The sequence below is a fragment of the Oncorhynchus mykiss genome, chromosome 23, assembly GCF_013265735.2.
Source record: "Oncorhynchus mykiss isolate Arlee chromosome 23, USDA_OmykA_1.1, whole genome shotgun sequence".
Lineage (NCBI taxonomy): Eukaryota > Metazoa > Chordata > Actinopteri > Salmoniformes > Salmonidae > Oncorhynchus > Oncorhynchus mykiss.
The window spans coordinates 24,088,801-24,115,814 of NC_048587.1; the positions used below are offsets into that span (position 1 = coordinate 24,088,801).

The following is a 27,014-nucleotide window of genomic DNA, read 5'->3' on the forward strand; positions in this document are numbered from 1 at the left end:
ACCATGAGTAGTTAATCATGAAACATACACCTCCGCCTTTCTTCTTCCCTGAGAGTTCTTTATTCCTGTCAGCGCAATGTACTGAGAACACAGCTGGCTATATGGACGGGGACAGTATATCCCAAGAGAGACATGCTTCCTTAAAACAGAGAATATTACTATCACTGATGTCTCTAGAAAGAGATCCTCACCTTGAGCTCATCTACTTTATTATCCAGAGACTGAACATTAGCGAGTAATATAGTCAGAAGTGGTGGATGGTGTGCACGCCTCCTGAGTCGGACTAGAAGTCCACTCCGAATACATCTTCTCTGCTGGCGGTTTTGGAGCAGCCTTTTGAATAGTTAAAATTCGCTGTGGGGTACCAACAAAGGATCCAATTAGGGAAAGCCGTATTCCTAGTTGCAATGCTGGTGAGTTACTGCCGCTATGATATCCAAATGCTATTTCCGGCTGTATGCAATAACACCAAAACAATTCTGGACTAATAATGTAAGAAATAACACACAAAAAAACAAAATACTACAAAGCTGCTGCCGCCATCTTGCAGGGATACTGGAGTAACTCATACAATCACCATTAACGCAGCTGCTTTTCTTTTTATTATATATCCTGACGCCTAGTTACCTTACCCCTATACATATCTACCTCATACTACACCAGTATCACTGCAAATTGTAAATATGGTATTGGAACCGACCCTGTATACAGCGTCTTACTTTCACGTGTTCTCATTTTTGTTTGTGTGTTTTTTGTTCTACCTTCCGTTGATTTTAGTGCTAAATTGAAATAGATTACTGAATTGTTGGGTTTGAGGGATGAAAACCCCAATTTGGCCCAGTTAAATTTGATCTTGTGTTAATTACATTTACAGATCCTGCCATAGTATTGTTTGTGTGCATGCACTATGCAGAAATGAGATACAGTTTAAGTGAGTGAAATTGTCACCTTTCGCACCAGAGCTGTCAGTGGTGTGCGACAAATCTTTAAGACAAGTTTTAAAATAATTTGCGCTCAAAGAAGTTCTGCTAGAAACAAAGGCGACAGGGTATCCAATTAGAACTGTTCAGCTTTCTATTTCTGACACCGTAACACAGGAAATGCACTAAAAGGGTGCCATTTTGTCAGTGGTTAAAGTGAAAAATCCCACCGCTTATGTTGCATGCAGGCTTCAGGATGTCAGTTACAAGCAGGAGTTAATATGTGCAATTCAAAAATTGATGGACATATAATTGATGGAAATTGATGGACATATACAGTTGAAGTCGGAAGTTTACATACACCTTAGCTAAATACATTTAAAGTTTTTCACAATTCCTGACATTTAATCCTAGTAAAAATTTGGATTAGGATCACCACTTTTATTTTAAGAATAATAATAGTAGGGAATGATTTATTTCAGCTTTTATTTCTTTCATCGCATTCCCAGTGAGTCAGAAGTTTATGTGCACTCAATTAATATTTCATAACTTGGGTCAAACGTTTCAGGTAACCTTCCACAAGCTTCCCACAATAAGTTGGGTGAAGTTTGGCCCATTCCTTCTGACAGGGCTGGTGTAACGGAGTCAGGTTTGTAGGCCTCCTTGCTCTCACACGCTTTTTCAGTTCTGCCCACAAATTTTCTATAGGATTGAGGTCAGGGCTTTGTGATTGCCACTCCAATACCTTGACTTTGTTGACTTTGTTGTCCTTAAGCCATTTTGCCACAACTTTGGAAGTATGCTTGGGGTCATTTTCCATTTGGAAAACCCATTTGCGACCAAGCTTTTACCTTCTGACTGATGTCTTGAGATGTTGCTTCAATATATCAACATAATTTTCCTTGCTCATTATGCCATCTATTTTGTGAAGTGCACCAGTCCCTCCTGCAGCAAAGCACCCCCACAACATGATGCTGCCACCCCCGTGCTTCATGGTTGGGATGATGTTCTTCGGCTTGCAAGCCTCCCCCTTTTTCCTCCAATCTTAACGATGGTCATTACGGCCAAACAGTTCTATTTTTGTTTCATCAAACCAGAGGACATTTCTCCAAAGAGTACAATCTTTGTCCCCATGTGCAGTTGCAAACTGTAGTCTGGCTTTTTCATGGCGGTTTTGGAGCAGTGGCTGTCGATATAGGACTTGTTTTACTGTTGATATAGATACTTTTGTACCTGTTTCCTCCAGCATCTTCACAAGGTCCTTTGCTGTTGCTGCTTTTCGCACCAAAGTACGTTCATCTCTAGGTGACCGAACGCGTCTCCTTCCTGAGCGGTATAACGGCTGCGTGGTCGCATGGTGTTAATACTTGCGTACTTTTGTTTGTACAATTGAACGTGGTACCTTCAGACGTTTGGAAATTGCTTCCAAGGATGAACCAGACTTGTGGAGGTCTATAATTTTTGTATGAGTTCTTGGCTGATTTATTTTGATTTTCCCATGATGTCAAGCAGAGGCACTGTGTTTGAAGGTAGGCCTTGAAATACATCCACAGGTACACCTCCAATTGTCTCAAATTATGTCAATTAGCCTATCAGAAGCTTCTAAAGCCACAACATCATTTTCTGGTATTTTCCAAGCTGTTTAAAGGCACAGTCAACTTAGCGCATGTAAACTTCTGACCCACTGGAATTGTGATACAGTGAATAAGTGAAATAATCTGTCTGTAAACAATTGTTGGAAAAATGACTTGTGTCATGCACAAAGTAGATGTCCTAACCGACTTGCCAAAACTATAGTTTGTTAACAGGACATGTGTGACCTAAGTTTATGAAAACTTCCGACTTCAACTGTACGAGGTTATGACATTTTTAATCCAGAGACAGATATTTTTCAGTAGTTTAAAAGCTAAAATCCTTTTTTGGTGAAACTGCCACATCCGTTTGTGATATTACAACAGAGGTTACTGCAAACAACAAACAGTTTTTATTTAAAAAAAATGTACATCTTTGAACGTGCAATAGAACAGCAGAATATGTACTGCAACCGCTCTGCCTGACGTTCTTTGGCTCTGTTTCATCAACAAAATTTGCACTCAAGGAGTGTGTTGGTTAAGTAGTGCTCCAGACACATTTCTCCCCTGATGGCACTGTTGCCCATCACATTTTCAGTTAGTAGCACCAGCCCGTTGATTTGGTCACCCCAAAATTTTTGCTTATAAAGTAATTCACAGTGCTACTGAGATGGTATGATTCAATAAATGTTTAATCTAAACCAGTGATTGTCATGAATTTTGGGGTTACGATTACCATATTTTTGCTATATTTTACTTTCAAATTAGGGCTCCGGAAATGCAGTTGTCTTTTATTCAATGGAGATTTGCTTACATATTTTGTGTGAACGCTACAAATAGGCTATCACATAGGCTAATTATTTTCTGGCCGATTCACCATGTGAGGACGTAGAAACAAAAATGTTAGCTAGATCGCTAAATATAATATGCTGCTATTCAGAATGGTTAATCTAATAGTAAATGTAATGTCCTAAAAACCTAACCATGCCTAATCATGTCTCTATTTGCCTATGCATTCACTGCAAATGGCACTTTCTAGGGCTTGGCGGTAGACTGTATTTTACGATATACCGGTATTGATGCAGGGACCAGTTTGGGTTTTTACTTGACCTTCTATAACTGTATTTGAATGTTTGGTTTCTTAAATGTGATATGCCGTGTATACGGTCCATTTTTATAATTTGCTCCGCTACTTGAGTCATCGCTCTCCGCTCTTTCTCCATGTTGCTTTCCACACAGACCTAGAACCCGCCTGTGTCACTGAAGGAGCACATTTGTTGTTGCTTGACCATGAGACACTTGCTTTCAGTCTGCATGGTCAATGCAGCATATGCAACAATGTTGATGACAATGATGCTGTTTCCACTTTGTGTCTTAACCTCTCTGGGATATTTGGGACGGTAGCGTCCCACCTCAACAAAAGCCAGTGAAAGTGCAGGGCACCAAATTCAAAACAACAGAAATTTTATGTTTAAAATTCCTCAAGCATACAATTATTTTACACCATTTTAAAGATACCCTTCTCGTAAATCCAGCCACAGTGTCCGATTTCAAAAAGGCTTTACAGCGAAAGCAAACCAAACGATTATGTTAGGTCAGAAAAACACAGCCATTTTTCCAGCCAAAGAGAGGAGTCACAAAAAGCACAAATAGAGATAAAATTAATAATTAACCTTTGATGATCTTCATCAGATGACACTCATAGGACTTCATGTTATACAATACATGTATGTTTTGTTTGATAAAGTTCAGTAGTTCCAAAACATCTGGTGATTTTGCAGAGAGCCACATCAATTTACAGAAATACTCATCATAAATGTTGATGAAAATACAAGTGTTATGCATGGAACTTTAGATAAACTTCTTTATCTAAAGACTTTGCCTGCCATATGAGTTATGTTATACTCACAGACATCATTGAAACAGTTTTAGAAACTTCAGGGTGTTTTCTATCCAAATCTACTAATAATATGCATATATTAGCAACTGGGCCTGAGTAGCAGGCAGTTTACTCTGGGCACCTTATTCATCCAAGCTACTCAATATTGCCCCACAGTCCCAAAGAAGTTAATATAAATCCACAATTGTTATATAATTACACTTAATTAGTGTTTGTTTACATCTGCAAACAGCTAGTTTATTTTCTTAGCAAGTTGTGTCTAAATCGTGTTAGCTGCTAATGCTAATTCCTGTTTAGCTGGATAGCTAGCTAATAATGTACTGTCAGACCAAACGTAGCTAGCTATACAACCTGATACCAGTGATGGTGTAAGCCTAAATCAGCATGTTTTGTGCAACAGTATCTTCTAAATCAGAGGATTAGGTGAAGCATGAATGTTACCAACATGAAGTAGCTAAGAGAGAACATTTTAACGTAGCCAAATATTACAGGGTCCCCTAGGAAACACTGACCAACACTTTGGTTCCCACACTGTCACAATAACTCCTCCCTTGCATTTTCACTCTATTCAAAGTGCCCACTATTATATTTTAACTATGGAATTATAATAATCAATATTTTTCCATGATTCCAACATTTCACCCAAGTGTTTACATGTGTGCCGAATACAACAGGTATAAGTAGACCTTACAGTGAAATGCTTACTTACAAGCCCTAACCAACAGTGCAATTTTTAAGTAAGAAATAGGTATTAGGTAAACAATAGATTTAAAAAACTGTAAAATGACAGTGAAAATAACAGTAGCGATGCTATATATATGATGTTTTTCATCGGCAGGGACTGGGGAACTGGTCAGAATGGAAGGAATGACGGATGGCGCTAAATACACGGAAATTCTTGAGGGAAACCTGTTTCAGTCTTCCAGAGATTTGAGACTGGGACGAAGGTTCACCTTCCAGTAGGACAATAACCCTAAGCATATTGCTGAAGCAACCCTCAAGTGGTTTAAGGGTAAACGTTTAAATGTCTTGGAATGGCCTAGTCAAAGCCCAGACTTCAATTCAATTGAGAATCTGTGGAATCAATTAAAGATTGCTGTACACAAGCGGAACCCATCCAACTTGAAGGAGCTGGAGCAGTTTTGCCTTGAAGAAGGCGCAAAAATCCCAGTGGCTAGATGTGCCAAGCTTATGGAGACATACCCCAAGATACTTTTTTAAAAACATTGTTTTTATTTCACCTTTATTTAACCAGGTAGGCCAATTGAGAACAAGTTCTCATTTACAACTGCGACCATGTCAAGATAAAGCAAAGCAGTGCGACAAAAACAACAACAGAGTTACACATATACAAACGTACAGTCATTAACACAAAATAAAAGAAAAATAGAACATTCTATGTGCGGTGTGTGCAAATGTAGAAGAGTAGGGAGGTAGGCAATAAATAGGCCCAAGAAGCAAATATAATTACAATTTAGCATTAATACTGGAGTGACAGATATGCAGATGATGTGCACGTAGAGATACTGGGTTGCAAATGAGCACAAGGGTAAGTAATAATGTAGGGATGAGGTAGTTGGGTGTGCTATTTACAGATTGGCTGTGTACAGGTACAGTGATCTGTAAGCTGCTCAGACAGCTGATGCTTAAAGTTAGAGAGGGAGATGGAGAGGGAGACTCTTAGAGAGGGAGACTCCAGCTTCAGATTTTTGCAATTCGTTCCAGTCATTGGCAGCAGAGAACTGGAAGGAAAGGCGGCCAAAGTAAGTGTTGGCTTTGGGGATGACCAGTACCTGCTGGAGCGTGTGCTACCGGTGGGTGTTTCTATGGTGATCAGTGAGCTGAGATAAGGCGGGGCTTTACCTAGCAAAGACTTGGATAGATGACCTGGAGCCAGTGGGTTTGGGGATGGATTTGGGGGGGGGGCTTTGGTGATAAACCGATGGCACTGTGATAGACTACTTCCTGTTTGCTGAGTAGTGTTGGGGGCTAATTTGTAAATTACATTGCCGAAGTCAAGGATCGGTAGGATAGTCAGTTTTCCGAGGGTACGTTTGGCGGCATGAGTGAAGGATGCTTTGTTGCGAAATAGGAAGCCAATTCTAGATTTAATTTTGGATTGGAGATGCTTAATGTGAGTCTGGAAGGAGAGTTTACAGTCTGACCAGACACCTAGGTATTTGTAGTTGTCCACGTATTCTGAACCGTCCAGAGTAGTGATGCTGGTTGGGCGGGCAGGAATCGGTTGAACAGAATGCACTTAGTTTTACTAGCATTTAAAAGCAGTTGAGGCCACAGAAGGAGTGTTGTATTGCGTTGAAGCTCGTTTGGAGGTTTGTTAGCACAGTGTCCAAAGAAGGGCCAGATGTATACAAAATGGTGTCGTCTGCTTAGAGGTGGATCAGAGAATCACCAGCAGCAAGAGCGACATCATTGATATATACAGAGAAAAGAGTCGGCCTGAGAATTGAACCCTGTGGCACCCCCATAGAGACTGCCAGAGGTCCGAACAACAGGCCCTCCGATTTTAAACACTGAACTTTATCTGAGAAGTAGTTGGTGAACCAGGCGAGGCAGTCATTTGAGAAGCCAAGGCTATTGAGTCTGCCGATAAGAATGTGGTGATTGACAGAGTCGAAAGCCTTGGCCAGGTCAATGAAGACAGCTGCACAGGACCGTCTTTTATCAATGGCGGTTATGATATCGTTTAGGACCTTGAGCGTGGCTGAAGTGCACCCATGACCTGCTCGGAAACCTTATTGCATAGCGGAGAAGGTATGGTGGAATTCGAAGTGGTCGGCGATCTGTTTTTTAACTTGGCTTTCGAAGATTTTAGAAAGGCAGGGCAGGATGGATATAGGTCTATAACAGTTTGGGTCTAGAGTGTCTCCCCCTTTGAAGAGGGGGATGACCGCGGCAGCTTTCCAATCTTTGGGGATCTCAGACGATACAAAAGAGAGGTTTAACCAGTTGGATTTAGGGGGCGCTATTTTAATTTTTGGATGAAAAACGTTCCCGTTTTAAACAAGATATTTTGTTAGTTTCCAAAACTGCAAAGATATTGTCTGTGAGTGCCACAGAACTGATGTTACAGGCGAAACCCAGATACAAATCCAACCAGGAAGTGCCGCATTTTTTGAAACCGCCTCATGCCAATGAGTCCTTATATGGCTGTGAATGAGCTTACGTTTTCCACGTTTTCCCCAAGGTGTCTACAGCATTGTGACGTCTTTTTAGGCATTTCCCTTGAAGAATTCCCTTAAGGGACCATATATGGCATGTGGTCACATGGTGTCTCCCGCAGAAAACCTTGCGTAAAATACTGAGGTAGCCATTTTTCCAATCGCTTCTTATGAGAAACCAACTGCCTCGACGGATATATTATTGAATATATTTGTTAAAAACACCTTGAGCATGGATCTTAAACAACGTTTGCCGTGTTTCTGTCGATATTATGGAGCAAATTTTGAAAAAAGTTTGCCGTTATAGTTGTAGCATTTTAGGGTCGATTTCTCAGCCAAGCATGATGAACAAACGGGAGCTATTTCGCCTACAAAAATCATATTTTTGGAAAAAAGGAACATTTGCTATCTAACTGGGAGTCTCCTGAGTGAAAGCATCTGAAGTTCTTCAAAGGTAAATGATTTCATTTGGTTGCTTTTCTTATTTTCGTGAAAATGTTGCCTGCTGCCACAGAGCCTAGCATAGCATTATGCCATGATAAACTTACACAAATGCTTGTCTAGCGTTGGCTGTAACGCATATTTTGAAAATCTGAGATGACAGTGTTGTTAACAAAAGGCTAAGCTTGTGTTTGAATATATTTATTTCACTTCATTTGCAATTTTCATGAATAGGAAAAGTTTATAGGGTATTTATGTCCGTTGCGTTATGCTAATGTGTTTGAGGCTATGATTACGCTCCTGGATACGGGTTTGCTCGTCGCAAAAGGTTAATAGGCTAGTAATAGGGGTTGCAACAATTTCAGCGAATCATTTTAGAAAGAGAGTGTCCAGATTGTCTAGCCCAGCTGATTTGTAAGGATCCAGATTTTGCAGTTCTTTTCAGACTTGCAGCTGTAATTGCTGCAAAAGGTTCTCTTCTCTTTTTGTTGTCATGCTTTCCGGTCCCCCAGAGCTCCCCAGGTCTCAACCCCCCCCCCCCCTCCAATTACTCAGAATATATTCTTCTGAAATGGGCTACATTTTCTTCATATTATGCTTCTTTAGACCTGCTTAAAATAAATGATTTATTGTGATGGTGTAAGCTATGTTTAATGGATTTATTAAACTTTTTTAATGTAGATGTTCCAAAGGCACACATCAGTGGCTTGTTGGTACGCGTGGAAGCCAGAGATGCGAAATGTGTTTGTTATTAACGGTCAATTAACGTAAGACGGGCAGTTATTTGAATGACAATCACCGGCTGACAAAATGTCATGACCGCCACAGCTCTAATCAAAAAGCATTTCTTTCCATCTGCTCTTCCACAAGCCTACTCTGAGCCCACAGAGAGAAAGGGCACAGGGGCAGGGCAGACACTTTCATGCAGGGATAAGGAAAATCAAGCACTTTAGGCTACTGTTTGACTAAATACTGTAATGTATCCCAACAAGACTTTCCTTGTCTGTTGAGACAGTGTCCTCTTTACCCTTGCGTTTGATATGTTGAATATTCCATGTGATTCAACTGGGGCTGTAGGAGAGTTAAGCCCAACATTTGCAATGATCTCAATATAACTTGGGCTCTATAAATACATGCAGGTCAAGCTATGGAGATTCTCCGAGTGCACCCACATGTGGGCCCTGCTTGATAGGAGTTATCCGGTCCTTTCGGCCTCTAGCCCTCACACAGTCAACTCCAACCTTTACACTAGTGATCACAACCCTTCTTCCCTGCACTCTACTTACCCATTACTGTACATTGCTGCACAATGACACCCACATAGGGAAATAGACATTTCAATAACTATCTGAATGCATCATGATGATCTTTGCTCAGAAGATATGTTATTGTGATATGATTGCCTTGTAAACTTGAGGTTTTAGGATTGTATGAGTTATTTATTTGAGTCTATATATATATATATGTATATATATATATATATGTGTGTGTGTATATATATATATATATATGTATATATATATATGTGTATATATATATATGTGTGTGTGTATATATATATGTGTATATATATATATGTATATATATATATGTATATGTGTGTATATATATATATATATATATATATATATATATATATATATATATATATATATATACTGCTCAAAAAAATAAAGGGAACACTAAAATAACACATCCTAGATCTGAATGAATGAAATATTCTTATTAAATACTTTTTTCTTTACATAGTTGAATGTGCTGACAACAAAATCACCCAAAAATGATCAATGGAAATCTAATTTATCAACCCATCGAGGTCTGGATTTGGAGTCACACTCAAAATTAAAGTGGAAAACCACACTACAGGCTGATCCAACTATGATGTAATGTCCTTAAAACAAGTCAAAATGAGGCTCAGTAGTGTGTGTGGCCTCCACGTGCCTGTATAACCTCCCTACAACGCCTGGGCATGCTCCTGATGAGGTGGCGGATGGTCTCCTGAGGGATCTCCTCCCAGACCTGGACTAAAGCAGCCGCCAACTCCTGGACAGTCCGGTGCAACGTGGCGTTGGTGGATGGAGCGAGACATGATGTCCCAGATGTGCTCAATTGGATTCAGGTCTGGGGAAAGGGCGGGCCAGTCCATAACATCAATGCCTTCCTCTTGCAGTAACTGCTGACACACTCCAGCCACATGAGGTCTAGCATTGTCTTGCATTAGGAGGAACCCAGGGCCAACCGCACCAGCATATGGTCTCACAAGGGGTCTGAGGATCTCATCTCGGTACCTAATGGCAGTCAGGCTACCTCTGGCGAGCACATGGATGGCTGTGCGGCCCCCCAAAGAAATGCCACCCCACTGTGCTCGGTGTGAACCTGCTTTCATCTGTGAAGAGCACAGGGCGTCAGTGGCAAATGTGTTCTCTGGCAAGTGCCAAACGTCCTGCACGGTGTTGGGCTGTAAGCACAACCCCCACTTGTGGACGTCGGGCCCTCATACCACCCTCATGGAGTCTGTTTCTGACCGTTTGAGCAGACACATGCACATTTGTGGCCTGCTGGAGGTCATTTTGCAGGGCTCTGGCAGTGCTCCTCTTTGCACAAAGGCGGAGGTAGCGGTCCTGCTGCTGGGTTGTTGCCCCCCTACGGCCTCCTCCACGTCTCCTGATGTACTGGCCTGTCTCCTGGTAGCGCCTCCATGCTCTGGACACTACGCTGACAGACACAGCAAACCTTCTTGCCACAGCTCGCATTGATGTCCCATCCTGGATGAGCTGCACTACCTGAGCCACTTGTGTGGGTTGTAGACTCCGTCTCATGCTACCACTAGAGTGAAAGCACTGCCAGCATTCAAAAGTGACCAAAACATCAGCCAGGAAGCATAGGAACTGAGAAGTGGTCTGTGGTCACCACCTGCAGAACCACTCCTTTATTGGGGGTGTCTTGCTAATTGCCTATAATTTCCACCTGTTGTCTATTCCATTTGCACAACAGCATGTGAAATGTATTGTCAATCAGTGTTGCTTCCTAAGTGTTCCTAAGTGTGTTGTTTAAGTGTTCCCTTTATTTTTTGGAGCAGTGTATATACACAGTACCAGTCAAAAGTTTGGACACTTACTCATTCCAGGATTTTTCTTTATATTTACTATTTCCTACATTGTAGAATAATAGTGAAGACATACATTATGAAATAACACATATGGAATCAAGTAGTAACCAAAAAAGCCTTAAAGAAATCAAAATGTATGTTATATTTAAGATTCTTCAAAGTAGCCACCCTTTGCCTTGATGACAGCTTTGCACACTCTTGGCATTCTCTCAACCAGCTTCATGAGGTAGTCACCTGGAATGCATTTCAATTAACAGGCGTGCATTTTTAAAAGTTAATTTCTGGAATTTGGGCCAACCAGTTGTGTTGTTACAAGGTAGGGCTGATTAACAGAAGATAGCTCTATTTGGTAAAAGACCAAGTCCATGTGATGGCAAGACCAGCTCAAAAAAAGAGAAATTACAGTCCATCATTAGTTTAAGACATGAAGGTCAGTCAATCTGGAAAATATCAAGAAGTTTATTCAAGTGCAATCGCAAAAACCACCAAGCGCTATGATGAAACTGGCTCTCTTGAGGACCGCAACAGGAAAGGAAGACCCATAGTTACTTCGGCTGCAGAGGATAAGTTCATTAGAGTTACCAGCCTCAGAAATTGCAGCCCAAATAAATGCTTCAGAGTTCAAGTAACAGACACATCAGCATCAACTGTTCAGAGGAGACTGTGAATCAGGCTGTTTCTTGGCCTCGAACTGCTGCAAAGAAACCAGCACTAAAGGAAAACAATAATAAGAAGAGACTTGCTTGGGCCAAGAAACACGAGCAATGGACATAAGACTGGTGGAAATTTGTGCTTTGGTCTGATGAGTCCAAATTTGAGGTTTTTGGTTCCAACCGCTGTGTCCTTGTGAGACGCAGATTAGGTGAACGGATGATCTCCGCATGTGTGGTTCTCACCGTGAAGCGTTTGGGTGCTTTGCAGGTGACACTGTCAGTGTTATATTTATAATTCAAGGCAAATCATGGCTACCACAGCATTCTGCAGTGATACGCCATCCCATCTGGTTTGCGCTTAGTGTGACTATCATTTGTTTTTCAACAGGACAATGACCCAAAACACACCTCCAGGCTATGTAAGGGCTATTTGACCAAGAAGGTGAGTGATGGATTGCAGCATTAGATGACCTGGCCTCCTCAATCACCCGACCTCAACCCAGTTGAGATGGTTTGGGATGAGTTGGATCGCAGAGTGAAGGAAAAGCAGCCACCAATTGCTCAGCATATGTGGGAACTCCTTCAAGACTGTTGGAAAAGCATTCCAGGTGACGCTGGTTGAGAGTTCCAAGAGTGCAAAGCTGTCATCAAGGCAAAGGGTGGCAATTTTGAAGAATGTAAAATATATTTAGATTTGTTTAACACTTTTTTGGTTACTACATAATTCCGTATATGTTATTTCATAGTTTTGATGTCTTCACTATTATTCTACAATGTAAAATAAAGAATCTGTTGAATGAGTAGGTGTCAACATTTGACTGGTACTGGTACTGGTGTGTGTGTGCGTGCGTGTGTGTGTACTCGACATGTAGTGTTGGTGTTGGTCCCATGTTTCATGAGAGGAAATAAAAGATCCCAGAAATGTTCCATATGCACAAAAAGCTTATTTCTCAATTTTGTGCACAAAATTGTTTACATCCCTGTTAGTGAGCTTTTTTCCTTTGCCTAGATCATCCGTCCACCTGACGGGTGTGGCATATCAAGAAACTGATTAAACAGCATTAACATTACACAGGTACACCTTGTGCTTGGTACAAAAGGCCGTTTTGTCAAACACCACAATGCCACAGACGTCTCAAGTTGAGGGATTGTGCAATTGGCATGCTGATTGAAGGAATGTTCTCCGGAACTGTTGTCAGAAAATGTAATGTTCATTTTTCTACCATAATCTGACTAATTCATTTTATGGAATTTGGCAGTATGTCTAACCGGCCTCATAATCACAGACCACGCCAGCCCAAGACCTCCACATCTGGCTTCTTCACTTGGGGGATCGTCTGAAACCAGCCACCCAGACAGTTGATGAAACTGAGAAGTATTTATGTCTGTAATAAAGACCTTTTGTGGGGTAAAACTCTTGTTATTGACTGGGCCTGGTTCCCCAGTGGGTGAGCATTGCTCTGAAGTGGGTGGGGCCCCTTTCCTTATGCCCTCCCAGGCCCACCCATGGCTGTGCTCCTGCCATGGGTGGGCCTATTAGGGCCTATTGAATTTATTTTAATTGACTGATTTCCTTCTATGAAGTATAACTTGGTAAAATGGGTGAAATTGTTGCGTTTTATATTTTTGTTCAGTGTGTGTGTATGTATATATATATATATATATATATATATAGGATTTTCTTCTATGTATGTTTTATGTGTCCTTGACCCACTGGTGACTACAGATATCTATCCAAACATCATTGCTATGGGCTTTCCTGCAGAACGACTCGAAGGAGTGTACAGAAACAATATAGACGACGTTGTACGGTGAGTAATGGCCACTTATGACCTCGTCTGGTGAGGAATCTGTAATGAATGCGTCTAGAAAGTATTTTGTGACTAACATTAGACAAACAATACAAGTTCATAAAGTATCCTGAGGTGTAGTGTCAAATATTTTGCGCCGTTTTTGTAGCATGTCATTAAATGCATTACGTTGTCAATTTCTGCAGTTGTGTAATGTTCTGAATGTAACTGCGCCTCAACAGGTTTCTTGACTCAAAACATAAAAGCCATTATAAGATTTACAATCTGTAAGTATACCACAAAACGCTTGCATGCTAATGTCAATGTTTTGTTTACAAATTAATTGCTCCTTCATGACCACTGACTGAAATCCTTCCCATTTCAGTTGTGTAGAACGACACTATGATGCTGCCAAATTTAACTGCAGAGGTACGCCATCAAAAACATCCCTGACACTTCACTGTCACCTATCTCACATTTAAGTTTTTAGAGCCAGGTGGCTGAAAGGGAACTTTGTGTATTTATATTTTCTCTCTCCGCCCTCCAGTTGCACAGTACCCCTTTGAAGACCACAATCCGCCTCAGCTAGAGCTCATCAAGCCCTTCTGTGAAGATCTGGACCAGTGGCTGAGCGAGGATGACAATCATGTGGCGGCCATCCACTGCAAGGCAGGGAAGGGCCGCACTGGGGTGATGATCTGCGCCTACCTCCTGCACCGCAGGAAGTTCCAAGAGCCCCAGGAGGCCCTCGACTTCTATGGGGAAGTGCGGACAAGGGACAAGAAGGTCAGTGACTTGCCATGGTCGATGACTACGCTAGTACTCAGTGCGGGAAGTCTCATAAAAGCAGAATAGGTATAAAATAAAAAAAGCAGAATATCTTCTTTGTTTTGTCCTAGACCTGCCTTTATGTCAATACTTCATTTCCAAGACATATTTTATATTTTTTACAATCTGTATATCCTACTGTGTGGTAATTATTAAATTATGAGTTAATTCTCTAGCATTGACTGTTTTTGTTTGTTTTTCCTTTTCAGGGAGTGACAATCCCGAGCCAACGTCGCTATGTGTACTACTACAGCCACCTGCTGAAGAACAAGCTGGACTACAAGCCAGTGGCTCTGCTCTTCCATAAAATGGTTTTTGAGACGCTGCCAATGTTCAGCGGAGGCACCTGCAGTGAGTCACTCTCATGTTTAACTTCACCTCTGACCCAGGGCGTAACTCTTTAAACGGATTCTTTAAACGGCAGGCTCTGAGTGTGCATACGTTCACCCACGTTAGTAGAGAGACATTATATACTTTACATTGAAGCCAAGCTCTTGATCAGTTACTTGTGCTCTTTAAGAAAGATGGTTAGTTATTAATGAGAGAGAAAATAGATGACAATCTCTACTCCCAACTGCATTCATCAAGGCTGGGTTTTACCTGCGTATCCAAGTTGTATGTTTTTTTCTGCAGTTCAGAAGATGAATGCAGTATGTCTCAATTTGTTTCAAAATAACAAGTCGCCAAGGACCTCTCACGGAGATTATATTTGATAGTTTTTTTAAATTCTCAATATGTGCTCTTCTTGAAAAAGAACTGTGTTTATTATTGATGTTCAAGGATTTTCAGAAACTGCACAAATTGGTTCGCACAACTCCTAACTCAAGTAGACAGATTTTCAACACCAATCTTTAATCAAACAACTCCAATGATCTATCCTATGTCTTTCATCTAATTTAATATGTGCATTTCTAATCATGTGCATCTACTGTATATAATTTGCTTGGATAAACTTCTCTGTGAAATTATTTTAATATTTTTCAATTTTTCCTCTTTTTCTGGTTTAATGTGCCTGAGTCACAGATCATCTTTCCTTTTGGGGTTTATCAATGCGTCACTTGTTTCCTCCTTGAGTTCTCTGTGATGCTCTCACCTAACACCTGAATGTGCTCAACTGCTCTGCACACACTCTTCTCTTTCCCTTTAATACTCCCTAAAGAGGGCCCTATTCTGAGTTTGACGTTCCCTTTTTATGTTGAACTATATAGTTACATAATGTTGCTTGTTAGCACTCAATCTAAAGTGTCAGCTAAATGCTGAGGTGTATTGAGTGAGAAGCTAATTTGGAGAAGACTAGACTTTCATTGGAACTAGCATATAATACTAACATATAAGAAATTTCTCATTGGTGAATGCACATTTTAGTAACAAACAGGCTAGATGCAGCCTTCTGCAATGGGGATTTGAGACGTCCTTGGACTATCTAACATTAGTCTGAAGTTCCCACATTTTTTTTCTTCCTGTGAATTATTAACCATGTGTCCTGTGTCTTGTTGACTAGTTTTAAGTTATCTCCATTTGAATGCCAAGTATGTTGTTTCTAGATGTGTGGCTGCGTATGTACATAATTGATCATATAGCATATACAGGTAACTGCCAAAATAAAGGAAACTCCAATATAAAGTGTCTTCTCAACACGGCGTTGGGCCACCACGAGACAGAACAGCCTCAAAACATCTTGGCATAGATTCTACAAATGTCTGGAACTTTATTGGAGTGATGCTACATCTTTCTTCTACGAGAAATTCCATAATTTGGTGTTTTGTTGGTGGAAAACGCAGGTGCGGCTCCAGAATCTCCCATAAGTGTTCAATTGGGTTGAGATCTGTTGACTGAGATGGCCAGGACATGGTTTACATAGTTTTCATGCTCATCAAACTATTCAGTGACCACTCGTGCTCTGTGGATGTTGGAATTGTCATTCTATGGAGGTATAGCCATGGTAGCCAAAATAATGGCCTGCCCAGCATTTTTATACATGATCCAGGAACCACACCTGTGTGGAAGCACCTGCTTTCAATATACTTTGTATCCCTCATTTACTGAAGTGTTTCCATTATTTTGGCAATTGCCTATATATTTACTGATATAAGTGTTCCGGCTGTGTTCTGAAGCCCCAGCCAGTGCCAGCCCTGCCAGGCTGTGTGTTAATCTCCTTCTTTCTCTCTGTAAGGGGACAGTACCATTAAAAACAGGAGCGAGCCGATCCCTCTGGGCTTCAAGAAAGGGAATTGGCATTGGGGTAAATGAGCCTTTCATCCATTTTGATGTACTTCCCTCATACGCTGTTCATTTGGACCCAGTCCCAACCAGAACTAGGTAGACGCTCTTCTAGTGAAGGCTAGAAGAAGATGTAGTGTTATGACATTGCAGTGTGGAGGCATATAAAGACCAACCAACCACCTTATGAGTAGTTTCAAACTCTAATAAATGTAATGCGGTCCGTTTGTTATTGACGGAAGTGCAACAGTCATCAGAATAGGGTCCCATTGGCTTTGGTTTTGGTTCTTTTTGGGTGTTATTTGTGGTCTGGTTGTTTCCCTCACTCCTTCTTTATGGGATTACACTGTTTTCAAGAACTCACTACTAGGGTTTTCTTTAACTGTCCAACTGTCCTGCAATGTGGACATGGCAGCAACTCCAAGAAACTAACATTTGTATACTGTCTTGTTCTTTCTCTACCTCTGTTACCCTTCGTTGCCACCTCTCTCCCTATCTCTGCCCCCTGTCTCTGAAACACTCACGCCTCTCTAGATCCTCAGTTTGTGGTGTATCAACTTAAAGTCAAGATCCACACATCCAACCCGGCTCACACACGGAGGGAAGAAAAGCACATGTTATTTGAGTTTCCCCAACCGCTGCCCGTGTGTGGAGACATCAAAGTGGAGTTCTTTCACAAGCAAAACAAAATGATGAAGAAGGTTGGTTTGTTCCACCCATCACGAGTGTCCCTAGTTTCCCCCTGGATTCCCTTGGCTTCAGCCATTTTCAATTGCTGTTTTTTCAATGAATTGTGGTTAATAGAGATGAGCATTTTAAATTATTTCACTATTTGAATAATATTTCATATTTTTACGGATATGTACAAAGTCGAAATACATATTTTAAAGAAAGTATACATATTTTTTAATCCCGCGACTCTCTCTCTCTCGAGAGAGAGAGAGCCGGTGCTCTGCTTGTATCAGCAGAAGGGTGGGGGAGGGGCGTGTGTGTGTGACAGACTGTGTGTGGCACAGAGTGAGAGAGAAAGTAGCTAAACTGACTCGCGCTACTTCTCTACAACATATGAAACAACAGCCTACCCAGGGGTTAAAGTTCTCCATAACTGCTACCGATTTCCATCATATGGATTCTGGAGAGGTTGTTTTTGAGATCAGTGTACAGCCGCAATAAAAATCTCTGGGGGGTAGGGGGTCTGGTTTGGCGATGTCATAGCCTACTACAGACAGAAGTATGTATGTTCCCAAATAAATGTATTCTCAAATATTTTATTTTCTCTTATGATGTGTCCACCGAACTGACATGAATGGTTGTTGATGCACACCAAAGCAGCTCCAACAGTGGTGTGTAGCCTACTGTAGCTGCTGGCAAAGTAATTAAAAGCCTATACTTTATCACTCAGGATGCAACTTTCCAGTGCTGCTATTTTTGCCAGTGGTGGAAAAAGTACCCAATTGTCATACTTGAGTAAAAGTAAAGATACCTTAATAGAAAATGATTTCAGGAAAAGTGAAAGTCAACCAGTAAACTCATACTTGAGTAAAAGTCTAAAAGTATTTGGTTTTAAATATACTTAAGTATCAAAAGTAAAAGTGTAAATCATTTAAAATTCCTTATATTAAGCAAACCAGACAGCACCACTTTCTTGTTTTTTAAATTTACGGATAGCCAGGGGCACACATTTACAAACGAAGCATGTGTTTAGTGAGTCAGCCAGAACATAGGCAGTAGGGATGACCAGGGATGGTCTCTTGATAATTGTGTGATTTCGACCATTTTCGTGTTCTACTAAGCATTCACAATGTAATTGGTTATTTTGGGTGTCAGGGAAAGTGTATGGCGTAAAAAGTACATCATTTTCTTTAGGAATGTAGTGAAGTAAAAGTTGTCAAAATTATAAATAGTAAAGTACAGATACCCCCAAAAAACGACTTGTTTTGTGTTCTATGCGTGATAAATATTCCTTGAGGCGCATTCAAGTTGCGAGAGCCAGGAGGGAGGGAAACATGTATTCTGACAAGCAGTTAATAGGCAACAATTCTTAATTCAGTCATATGAAAAAAATTTAAAGCAGTTTTGGCAAATGTATTTTGAACGCAGATTTGGCATTTGTTAAGAGGGGATCCCAGTTTTACATTGCTACTATGTAAATATATCTATATTATTATTATTATTTTTTACAAATGCACTTTTGCAACCAGAGTTCCAAGCATGGTTTAGGCACAGCTGTGCAACAGAGCTCTTAAAAGGGGCGATGTCATCTTAAAAGGGCAATTTCATACTTTAAAAAAAAAATGGAATGTTTTGAGTGAAGAATAATTATTTATAATAATAATAATTACAACAATCTGGATGTTGTGTCCAATGGGGTAAATGCAGATGGACAAACCCCATGCTTCAGCATATTTATTTACAGCCACTATTCTGCATCAGTTGGGCTACAGGTGTTGATCAAATCACATAAATTTTTATTGGTCACATATACATGGTTAGCAGATGTTAATGTGAGTGTAGCATAATGCTCGTACTTCTGGTTCCGATAGTTGTGGAATCTAACAATTCCACAACTACCTAATACACACAAATCTAAAGGGATGGAATAAGAATATGTACATATAAATATATGGATGAGCGATGACCGAGCGGCATAGGCAAGATACATATGGGATGAGTAATGCAAGATATGTAAACATTATTAAAGTGGCATTGTTTAAAGTGACTAGTGATCCGTTTATTGAAGTGGCCAATGATTTGAGTCTGTATGTAGGCAGCAGCTTCTCTGTGTTAGTGATTGCTGTTTAACAGTCTGATGGCCTTGAGATAGAAGTTGTTTTTCAGTCTCTCGGTCCCAGCTTTGATGCACCTGTACTGACCTCGCCTTCTGGATGATAGCGGGATGAACAGGCAGTGGCTCTGCTGGTTGTTTTCCTTAATGATCTTTTTTGCCTTCCTGATAATTTTCCCCCGGTGATGCGTTGTGCAGACCACCCCACCCTCTGGAGAGCCTTGCTGTTGTGGACGGTGCAGTTGCCGTACTAGGCGTTGATACAGCATGACAGGATGCTCTCAATTGTGCATCTGTAGAAGTTATTCAGCCTCCTGAGGTTGAAGAGGTGCTCTTGCGCCTTCTTCCCCACACTGTGTGGGTGGACCATTTCAGTTTGTTCGTGATGTGTACGCAGAGGAACTTAACTTTCCACTTTCTCCACTGCTGTCCCGTGGATGTGGATAGTTGGGTGCTCCCTCTGCTGTTTCCTGAAGTCCACGATCATCTCCTTTGTTTTGTTGACGTTGAGTGAGCGGTTGTTTTCTTGACACCTCACTCCGAGTGCCCTCACCTCCTCCCTGTAGGCCGTCTCGTCGTTGTTGGTAATCAAGCCCACTACTGTTGTGTCGTCTGCAAACTTGATGATTTGAGTTGGAGGCGTGCATGGCCACGCAGTCATGGGTGAACAGGGAGTACAGGAGGGGGCTGAGCATGCACTATTGTGGGGCCCCAGTATTGAGGAAATGGAGATGTTGTTTCCTACCTTCACCACCTGGGGGCAGCCCGTCAGGAAGTCCAGGACCCAATTACACAGGGCGGGGTTGAGACCCAGGGCCTCAAGCTTAATGATGAGTTTGGAGGGTACTATGGTGTTGAATGCTGAGCTGTAGTCAATGAACAGCATTTTTACATAGGTATTCCTCTTGTCCAGATGGGATAGGGCAGTGTGATGGTGATTGCATTGTTTGGGGACCTGTTGGGGCGGTATGCCAACTGAATGGGGTCTAAGGTGGCCGGTAAGGTGGAGGTGATATGATCCTTGACTAGTCCTTCAAAGCACTTCATGATGACAGAAGTGAGTGCTATGGTGCAATAGTAATTTTGTTCAGTTATCTTTGCCGCCTTAGGTACAGAAACAATGGTGGCCATCTTGAAGCATGTGGGAACAGCAGACTGGGATAGGGAACGATTGAATATGTCCGTAAACGCGGCTAGGGATGCCGTTTGGGACAGCAGCCTTGCGAGGGTTAACACGTTTTAAATGTCTTACTCGTGCTTATTGCTAATAGTGTATCTGATAATATAGACTATGCATAAGCTATATGCATGGTCCAATATGTTAACTTATTGTAAAATGTTTACCAATATGTTATTGGGCCCATTTCTGGAGGTGGAAATTGTATTTTAGATGGTGTCAGCATTTTATTTTCATACATTGTGGGAGTAGAATGTCCTTTTTTAAAGTCACCAGAACTGACCTTCCCAGTCCTACAAAAAAATTATCCGGGGGTCCTGGACCTCCTAAGCAAGGGGACTGTAATTCGTCAAACTCGCTGTTTAATAAATGTACAAAATGATCCTCTATCTTTAAAGGCATGATGGTCATGACTTTCTTATATGAAAAGTGAGGTTCATTTGGCCCCAGACAAACCCCTGAGTTGGTTGATCATTGTAGCCTGCTCCTTCTCATTTATCTGACTTAATGAATTGATTCAAAGTCTCCCACTTGCTACACATGGAGCCTCTGACTGTAGCGCTGCTTTGATTGACTGACGAACAAGCTACACGTGTGAAGGCTACCGGTGCGTCTTTTTTTATGTGGCGCACTCAAATAAACTCTCAATTGTTGATCTACGAAATGTTTTAATGTAAACGTCTATCCTTGTAGGCTATGCAGCAATGTCACATACATATAAATATTTTTTAGACTGTCTTTTTATTGTTAAAATAGGCGTTTTTTAATATATTTTTTTTGTATATTAATACTGAAGTAATACTAATGTCCTTTCAGATATTCTAATAACCATGCCCATCCCTAGTGTTTCATTGTGTGTCTTCTATTGTATCATACATGATCGCCCTAATGATCATCCTAATGAACAAAAGTTATAAACAGCACTAATTGGCTAGCTTACCTGGAAATGTGTTGAATCATCTTACTATGAATAATTGACTATTTTCACACCTATGTACTGTAATTGTTTAGTTTTTCTAAACCCGGCATTAGTGTGGTGAATATAACCACAATGATCTTCAGACAGACTCCATTACAGTTAGTCAGTACCTCACCTTCTCCCTCCACTGTACAGGATAAGATGTTCCACTTCTGGGTTAACACCTTCTTCATTCCCGGGCCATCGGAGGAGAGCATGGAGAAGGTGGAGAACGGGTCGGTGGTGGTGGTGGTGAACGACATGGAAAAGGTCCAGAACCAGCCCCCGGGCGCCCCCCCTCCCCATGCCCAGCCCCCCCAGAGCACCAAGCGCAGGGACAGCGGCAAAGACAGTGACGGGGACTACCTCATCCTCGCGCTGACCAAGAATGACCTGGACAAGGCCAACAAAGACAAAGCTAACCGCTACTTCTCACCTAATTTCAAGGTGAGCCATTCAAACTAATGGTTGTAATGGATTATCGTGGTTAAATTAATGAGGAAGGTACTACAAATCTTTACATCTTTTACAAGGTTCCCTTTTCTGATATTATCCTTTCTCTCTCGCTGCTTTAGGTGAAGTTGTATTTCACAAAAACCGTGGAAGATTCTTTGAATTCCGAGGTGAGCACTTCGACATCCGTCACTCCGGACGTTAGCGACAATGAGCCTGACCATTATCGATATTCCGACACCACTGACTCTGATCCGGAAAATGAACCTTTTGACGAGGAACAGCACACGCAAATCACAAAAGTGTGAACTTTTTTTATCAGGAAAAAGATGTACACCAGAGGAAAAAAAGGAGAGAACTTGAATATGAACTCAAAAGAAGAACCTTTGTCCCCCTACCTCCCCCAAAATGGCAATAGAGCATCATCATGTCAAATGCCAATTTTAGTTTAAAAAATTATTATCCTGACCAATATGTTTTTATTATTTTCTTTGGCGCGGCCGTGTACCATGCGCAAAGTATTGACACTGTTGGCCCATGGGGAAAGGTGCTTGTGTATGTGTGTGTATGTGTATATATATATGTGTGTGTGTGTGTGTGTGTGTGTATATATATATATATATATATATATATATATATATATATATATATATATATATATATATATAAAAGTTTGGACACACCTACTCATGCCAGGGTTTTTCTTCATTTTTACTGTTTTCTACATTGTAGAATGATAGTGAAGACATCAAACTATGAAATAACACATGAAATCATGTAGTAACCAATAGTGTTAAACAAATCCAAAATATATTTTATATTTGAGATACTTCGAAGTAGCCAACCTTTGCCTTGATGACAGCTTTGCACACTCTTGGCATTCTCTCAACCAGCTTCATGAGGTAATCACCTGTAATGCATTTAAATTAACAGGTGTGCCTTGTTAAAAGTTAATTAAAGTTAATGCGTTTCAGCCAATCAGTTATGTTGTTACAAGGTAGGGTTGGTATATGGAAGATAGCCCTGTTTTGTAAAAGACCAAGTCCATATGATGGCAAGAACAGCTCAAATAAGCAAAGAGAAACTACAGTCCATTGCATGAAGGTCAGTCAATCTGGAAAATCTCAAGAACTTTTAAAGTTTCTTCAAGTGCAGTCGCAAAAACCATCAAGCGCTATGATGAAACTGGCTCTCATGAGGACCGCCACAGGAAAGAAAGACACAGAGTTACCTCTGCTGCAGAGGATAAATTCATTAGAGGTACCAGCCTTAGAAATCGGCAATTAACTGCACCTCAGATTGCAGCCAAAATAAATGTTTCACAGAGATCAAGTAACAGAATGTGTTCTTAACTGATTGCCTAGTTAAATAAAATAAATAAACAGACATCTCAACATCAACTGTTCAGAGGAGACTGAATCAGGTCTTCATGGTCGAATTGCTGGCAAAGAAACCACTACTAAAGGACACCAATAATAAGAAGAGACTTGCTTGAGCCAAGAAACACTGGCAATGGACATTAGACCAGTGGAAATATGTCCTTTGGTCTGGAGTCCAAATTGGAGATTTTTTATTCCAGACACCATGTCCTTGTGAGATGCAGAGTAGGTGAACGGATGGTCTCTGCATGTGTGGCTCCCACCGTGAAGCATGGAGGAGGAGGTGTGGGGATGCTTTGCTGGTGACACTGATTTATTTAAAATTAAAGGCATACTTAACCAGCATGGCTAACGAAGCATTCTGCAGCGATATGCCATCCCATCTGGTTTGGGCTCAGAGGGACTATCATTTGTTTTTCAACAGGACAATGACCCAAAACATACCTCCAGGTCAAAAAAGGGCTATTTGACCAAGAAGAAGAGTGATGGTGCTGTATCAGGGGCGGCAGGTAGCCTAGTTGGGCCAGTAACTGGAAGGTTGCTAGATCTAATCCGTAAGCTGACAAGGTAAAAATCTGCCGTTCTTCCCCTGAACAAGGCAGTTAACCTACTGTTCTTAGGCCGTCATTGTAAATAAGAATTTGTTCTTATCAGACTTGCCTAGTTAAATAAAGGTTAAATAAAATAAAAAATCAGAAGACCTGGCCTCCACAATCACCTGACCTCAACCCAATTGCGATGGTTTGGGATGAGTTGGACCGCAGAGTAAAGAAAAATCAGCCAACAAGTGCTCAGCGTAGGTGGGAACTCCAAGACTGTTGGAAAAGCATTTCAGGTGAAGCTGGTTGAGAGAATGCCAAGAGTGTCAAAGCTGTCATCAAGGCAAAGAAAGGGTGGCTACTTTAAATAATCAAAAATATATTTTGATTTGTTTAACACTTTTTTTGGTTACTACATGATTCCATATGTGTTATTTCATAGTTTTGATGTCTTCACTATTATTCTACAATGTAGAAAATAGTAAAAGTAAAGAAAAACCTTGAATAAGTAGGTGTGTCCTAACTTGACTGGTACTGTATGTCTCTCACTACATGACCAAAAGTATGTGGACACGTGCTCATCGAACATCTCATTCCAAAATCATGGGCATTCATATACATTTGGTCCCCTGCTAATATAGCCTCCACTCTTCTGGGAAGGCTTTCTACTAGATGTTGGAACATTGCTGCAGGGACTTGCTTTCATTCAGCCACGAGCATTAGTAAGGTTAGGCACTGATGTTGAGCGATTAGGCCTGGCTCGCAGTCGCCGTTCCAATTCATCCAAAGGTGTTCGATGTAGTTGGAAGCACAGAATCGTCTAGAATGTCATTGTATGCTGTAGCATTAATATTCTCTTCACTGGAACTAAGGAACATTATTCCTCCTCCACAGAACTTACAAGTTGGCACTATATGCATTGGGGCAGCTACTGTTCTCCTGGCATTCTCCAAACACAGATTTGTCTGCCAGACTGCCAGATGAACGCGTTTCCACTGTTCCAGAGTCCAATGGTGCTGCGCTTTACCCCACTCCAGCCAACGTTTGGCATTGCGCAGGTTATTCTTAGGCTTGTGTGCGTCCGGCTGCTCAGCCATGGAAACCCATTTCATGATTCTCCCGACGAACAGTTCTTCTGCTGATGTTGCTTCCAGAGGCAGTTTGGAACTCTGTAGTGAGTGTTGCAACCCAGGACAGATGACTTGTACACGCTTCAGCACTCAGCGGTCATGTTCTGTGAGCTAGTGTGGCTTACCATTTCATGGCTGAGCCTTTGTTGCTCCTAGACATTTCCACTTCACAATAACAGCACTTACAGTTGACAGGGGCAGCTCTAGCAGGGCAAAATAATTACTAACTGACTTGGTGGAAAGGTGGCATCCTATGACTGTGCCACGTTGAAAGTTGCTGAGCTCTAAAGTAGGGCCATTCTTATGCCAATGTTTGTCTGGCGACTGCATGGCCATGTGCTCTATTTCATACACCTGTCAGCAACAAGCGTTGCTGAAATAGCCGAATCCACTCATTTGAAAGTGTGTCCACATACTTTTGTATATATTGTGTGTGCAGTGCTTAATTTGCGCTGGATCAACTCTGTTTTGGACTATTTTGTTTCCGGAAAATATTTGGCCAGATCCAGTAACTCTCAGTTGCATGACAAATAATTGTACATTTTTGCAATGTTAAAATTCGAACAAAAGCGCTAAGTTCACCCGAGTTGCCAATTCGTTAATTATCCTGCCCCAACAATGTAATGTGAAAAATAAAATTTTCATCTCCGGTCTAATATTCTAAGAGTAGATTCGGTTTGGGCCGGCCAGGGTTTATGGTTTGTGCAACATTGTAACCTATGTTTGAGACCAACGCGTGGCAGTGGCTCCGTGAGAAGCAGGCCAATGTCTTTTACATAACTACAATGAGGTTAACTTTATATGATCTCTCTCCCTCTCTGCTGTGATAGATGTGAGCCTGCAACTCATCTCTCCAGTGTTGCACTTCATCATTTATTTCCTTATAGAATCGTACGAAGGGTTCTGAAGCAACTGCAGCACCCTTGATGAATTTAAATATTTTTGCCAAAGTTATATAATCACTGCTGTCTGTTCAGAAATAAATGAAATAATTCAGAACAGCCTACTACACCACGAGAAGGCCTATTATTTAGCTACAGAGGATCAATAGCTTATTTTAAAAAATAACCTAGCTGTGGATTGTAGCCCAATAACAAGAAATAGCCTACAGTTGGGAACGCGCAGCAAATCTGTCAGTGAAAAAAACTAATGCAGACAAAACAGGCCTTTCACAATATTTAAAGTACAATCGAGGGAAAACAAGTTGGAAAGCAAATGGCTCATGGTGAAAATAGGAGACTATGCTTTATGCTACCAAAATATTTGATCAACTTCCAAATATTGTTTTACAAGGTAAAAGGGAGAGAGGCTTTTGGCTTGAGCGCTTCAGCCATCACCAGGGAGTGAGCTGTGCATCATTGGGTGAGTCAGTAACACTGGAAATCATTTTTAGGACTATTATTTCCTCATATTGTAGCCTACATTATGTTTCTCCACACACCTAGGCCTAGGCTATTGATGGATTTAAGGCAGGGTCGTTTTTATTGATCTCAGATTCTCAGTTTGTTGGTGTCCAAGTAGCCTGCCATTTTTATCATTTGTGTGGTATTAAAAAATATTATGCCAAAGTCTGCAGTCATGTAAAATTTACTTAGAATTGCATGAAATGTGTTTATGAAAGGCCAAATTTTTTTCCAGGACCCTAGGCTACTAAAAATGCTCTCCATGTGTGCAACTTCTGTAAGTGCCTCTGCTCTATGGCACTTTTTCTCATGCGTTCCAGAACCTATGAACTCCCTAGGTCGCCCACCTCTCTCTGTTTTTGTTCCGGCACCTCCCGATTTACAAATTAAGCTGTGTGTGTGTGTGTGTGTGTGTGTAAACAGACTTTGTGTCAAAGACGATGGAAACGAGTAACAATCAGGACTACGCTCCTTCTGTCAAAACCAAGGCCAGTGCTGCAGTCACTTTGTTTCTATTCCTGTCTTCTCTCTCCCCTTTTCCTCCTCCTATCCACGCCCCCACACCTTTTCCTCCTC

The 27,014-nt window shown here is 41.1% G+C and overlaps 1 protein-coding gene across 2 annotated transcripts in view; it reads left to right on the forward strand.

The window, feature by feature from the left end:
- The window catches only part of LOC110502469 (phosphatidylinositol 3,4,5-trisphosphate 3-phosphatase and dual-specificity protein phosphatase PTEN), a 33,510-nt gene extending 10,893 nt beyond the window's left edge, over positions 1-22,617 (forward strand). The window contains exons 2-10 of one of the 2 annotated variants that reach the window (XM_021580503.2): positions 13,503-13,587; positions 13,809-13,853; positions 13,952-13,995; positions 14,114-14,352; positions 14,604-14,745; positions 16,568-16,636; positions 17,149-17,315; positions 21,691-21,981; positions 22,110-22,615. In XM_021580503.2, the coding sequence (XP_021436178.2) occupies positions 13,503-13,587; positions 13,809-13,853; positions 13,952-13,995; positions 14,114-14,352; positions 14,604-14,745; positions 16,568-16,636; positions 17,149-17,315; positions 21,691-21,981; positions 22,110-22,295 (1,268 nt within the window). In that variant the 3' untranslated portion in view covers positions 22,296-22,615. Of the gene's footprint in view, positions 1-13,502; positions 13,588-13,808; positions 13,854-13,951; positions 13,996-14,113; positions 14,353-14,603; positions 14,746-16,567; positions 16,637-17,148; positions 17,316-21,690; positions 21,982-22,109 lie in introns of both variants that reach the window. The other variant, XM_021580504.2, reaches the window with a different exon arrangement.
- The last annotated feature ends 4,397 nt before the right edge of the window (positions 22,618-27,014 follow it).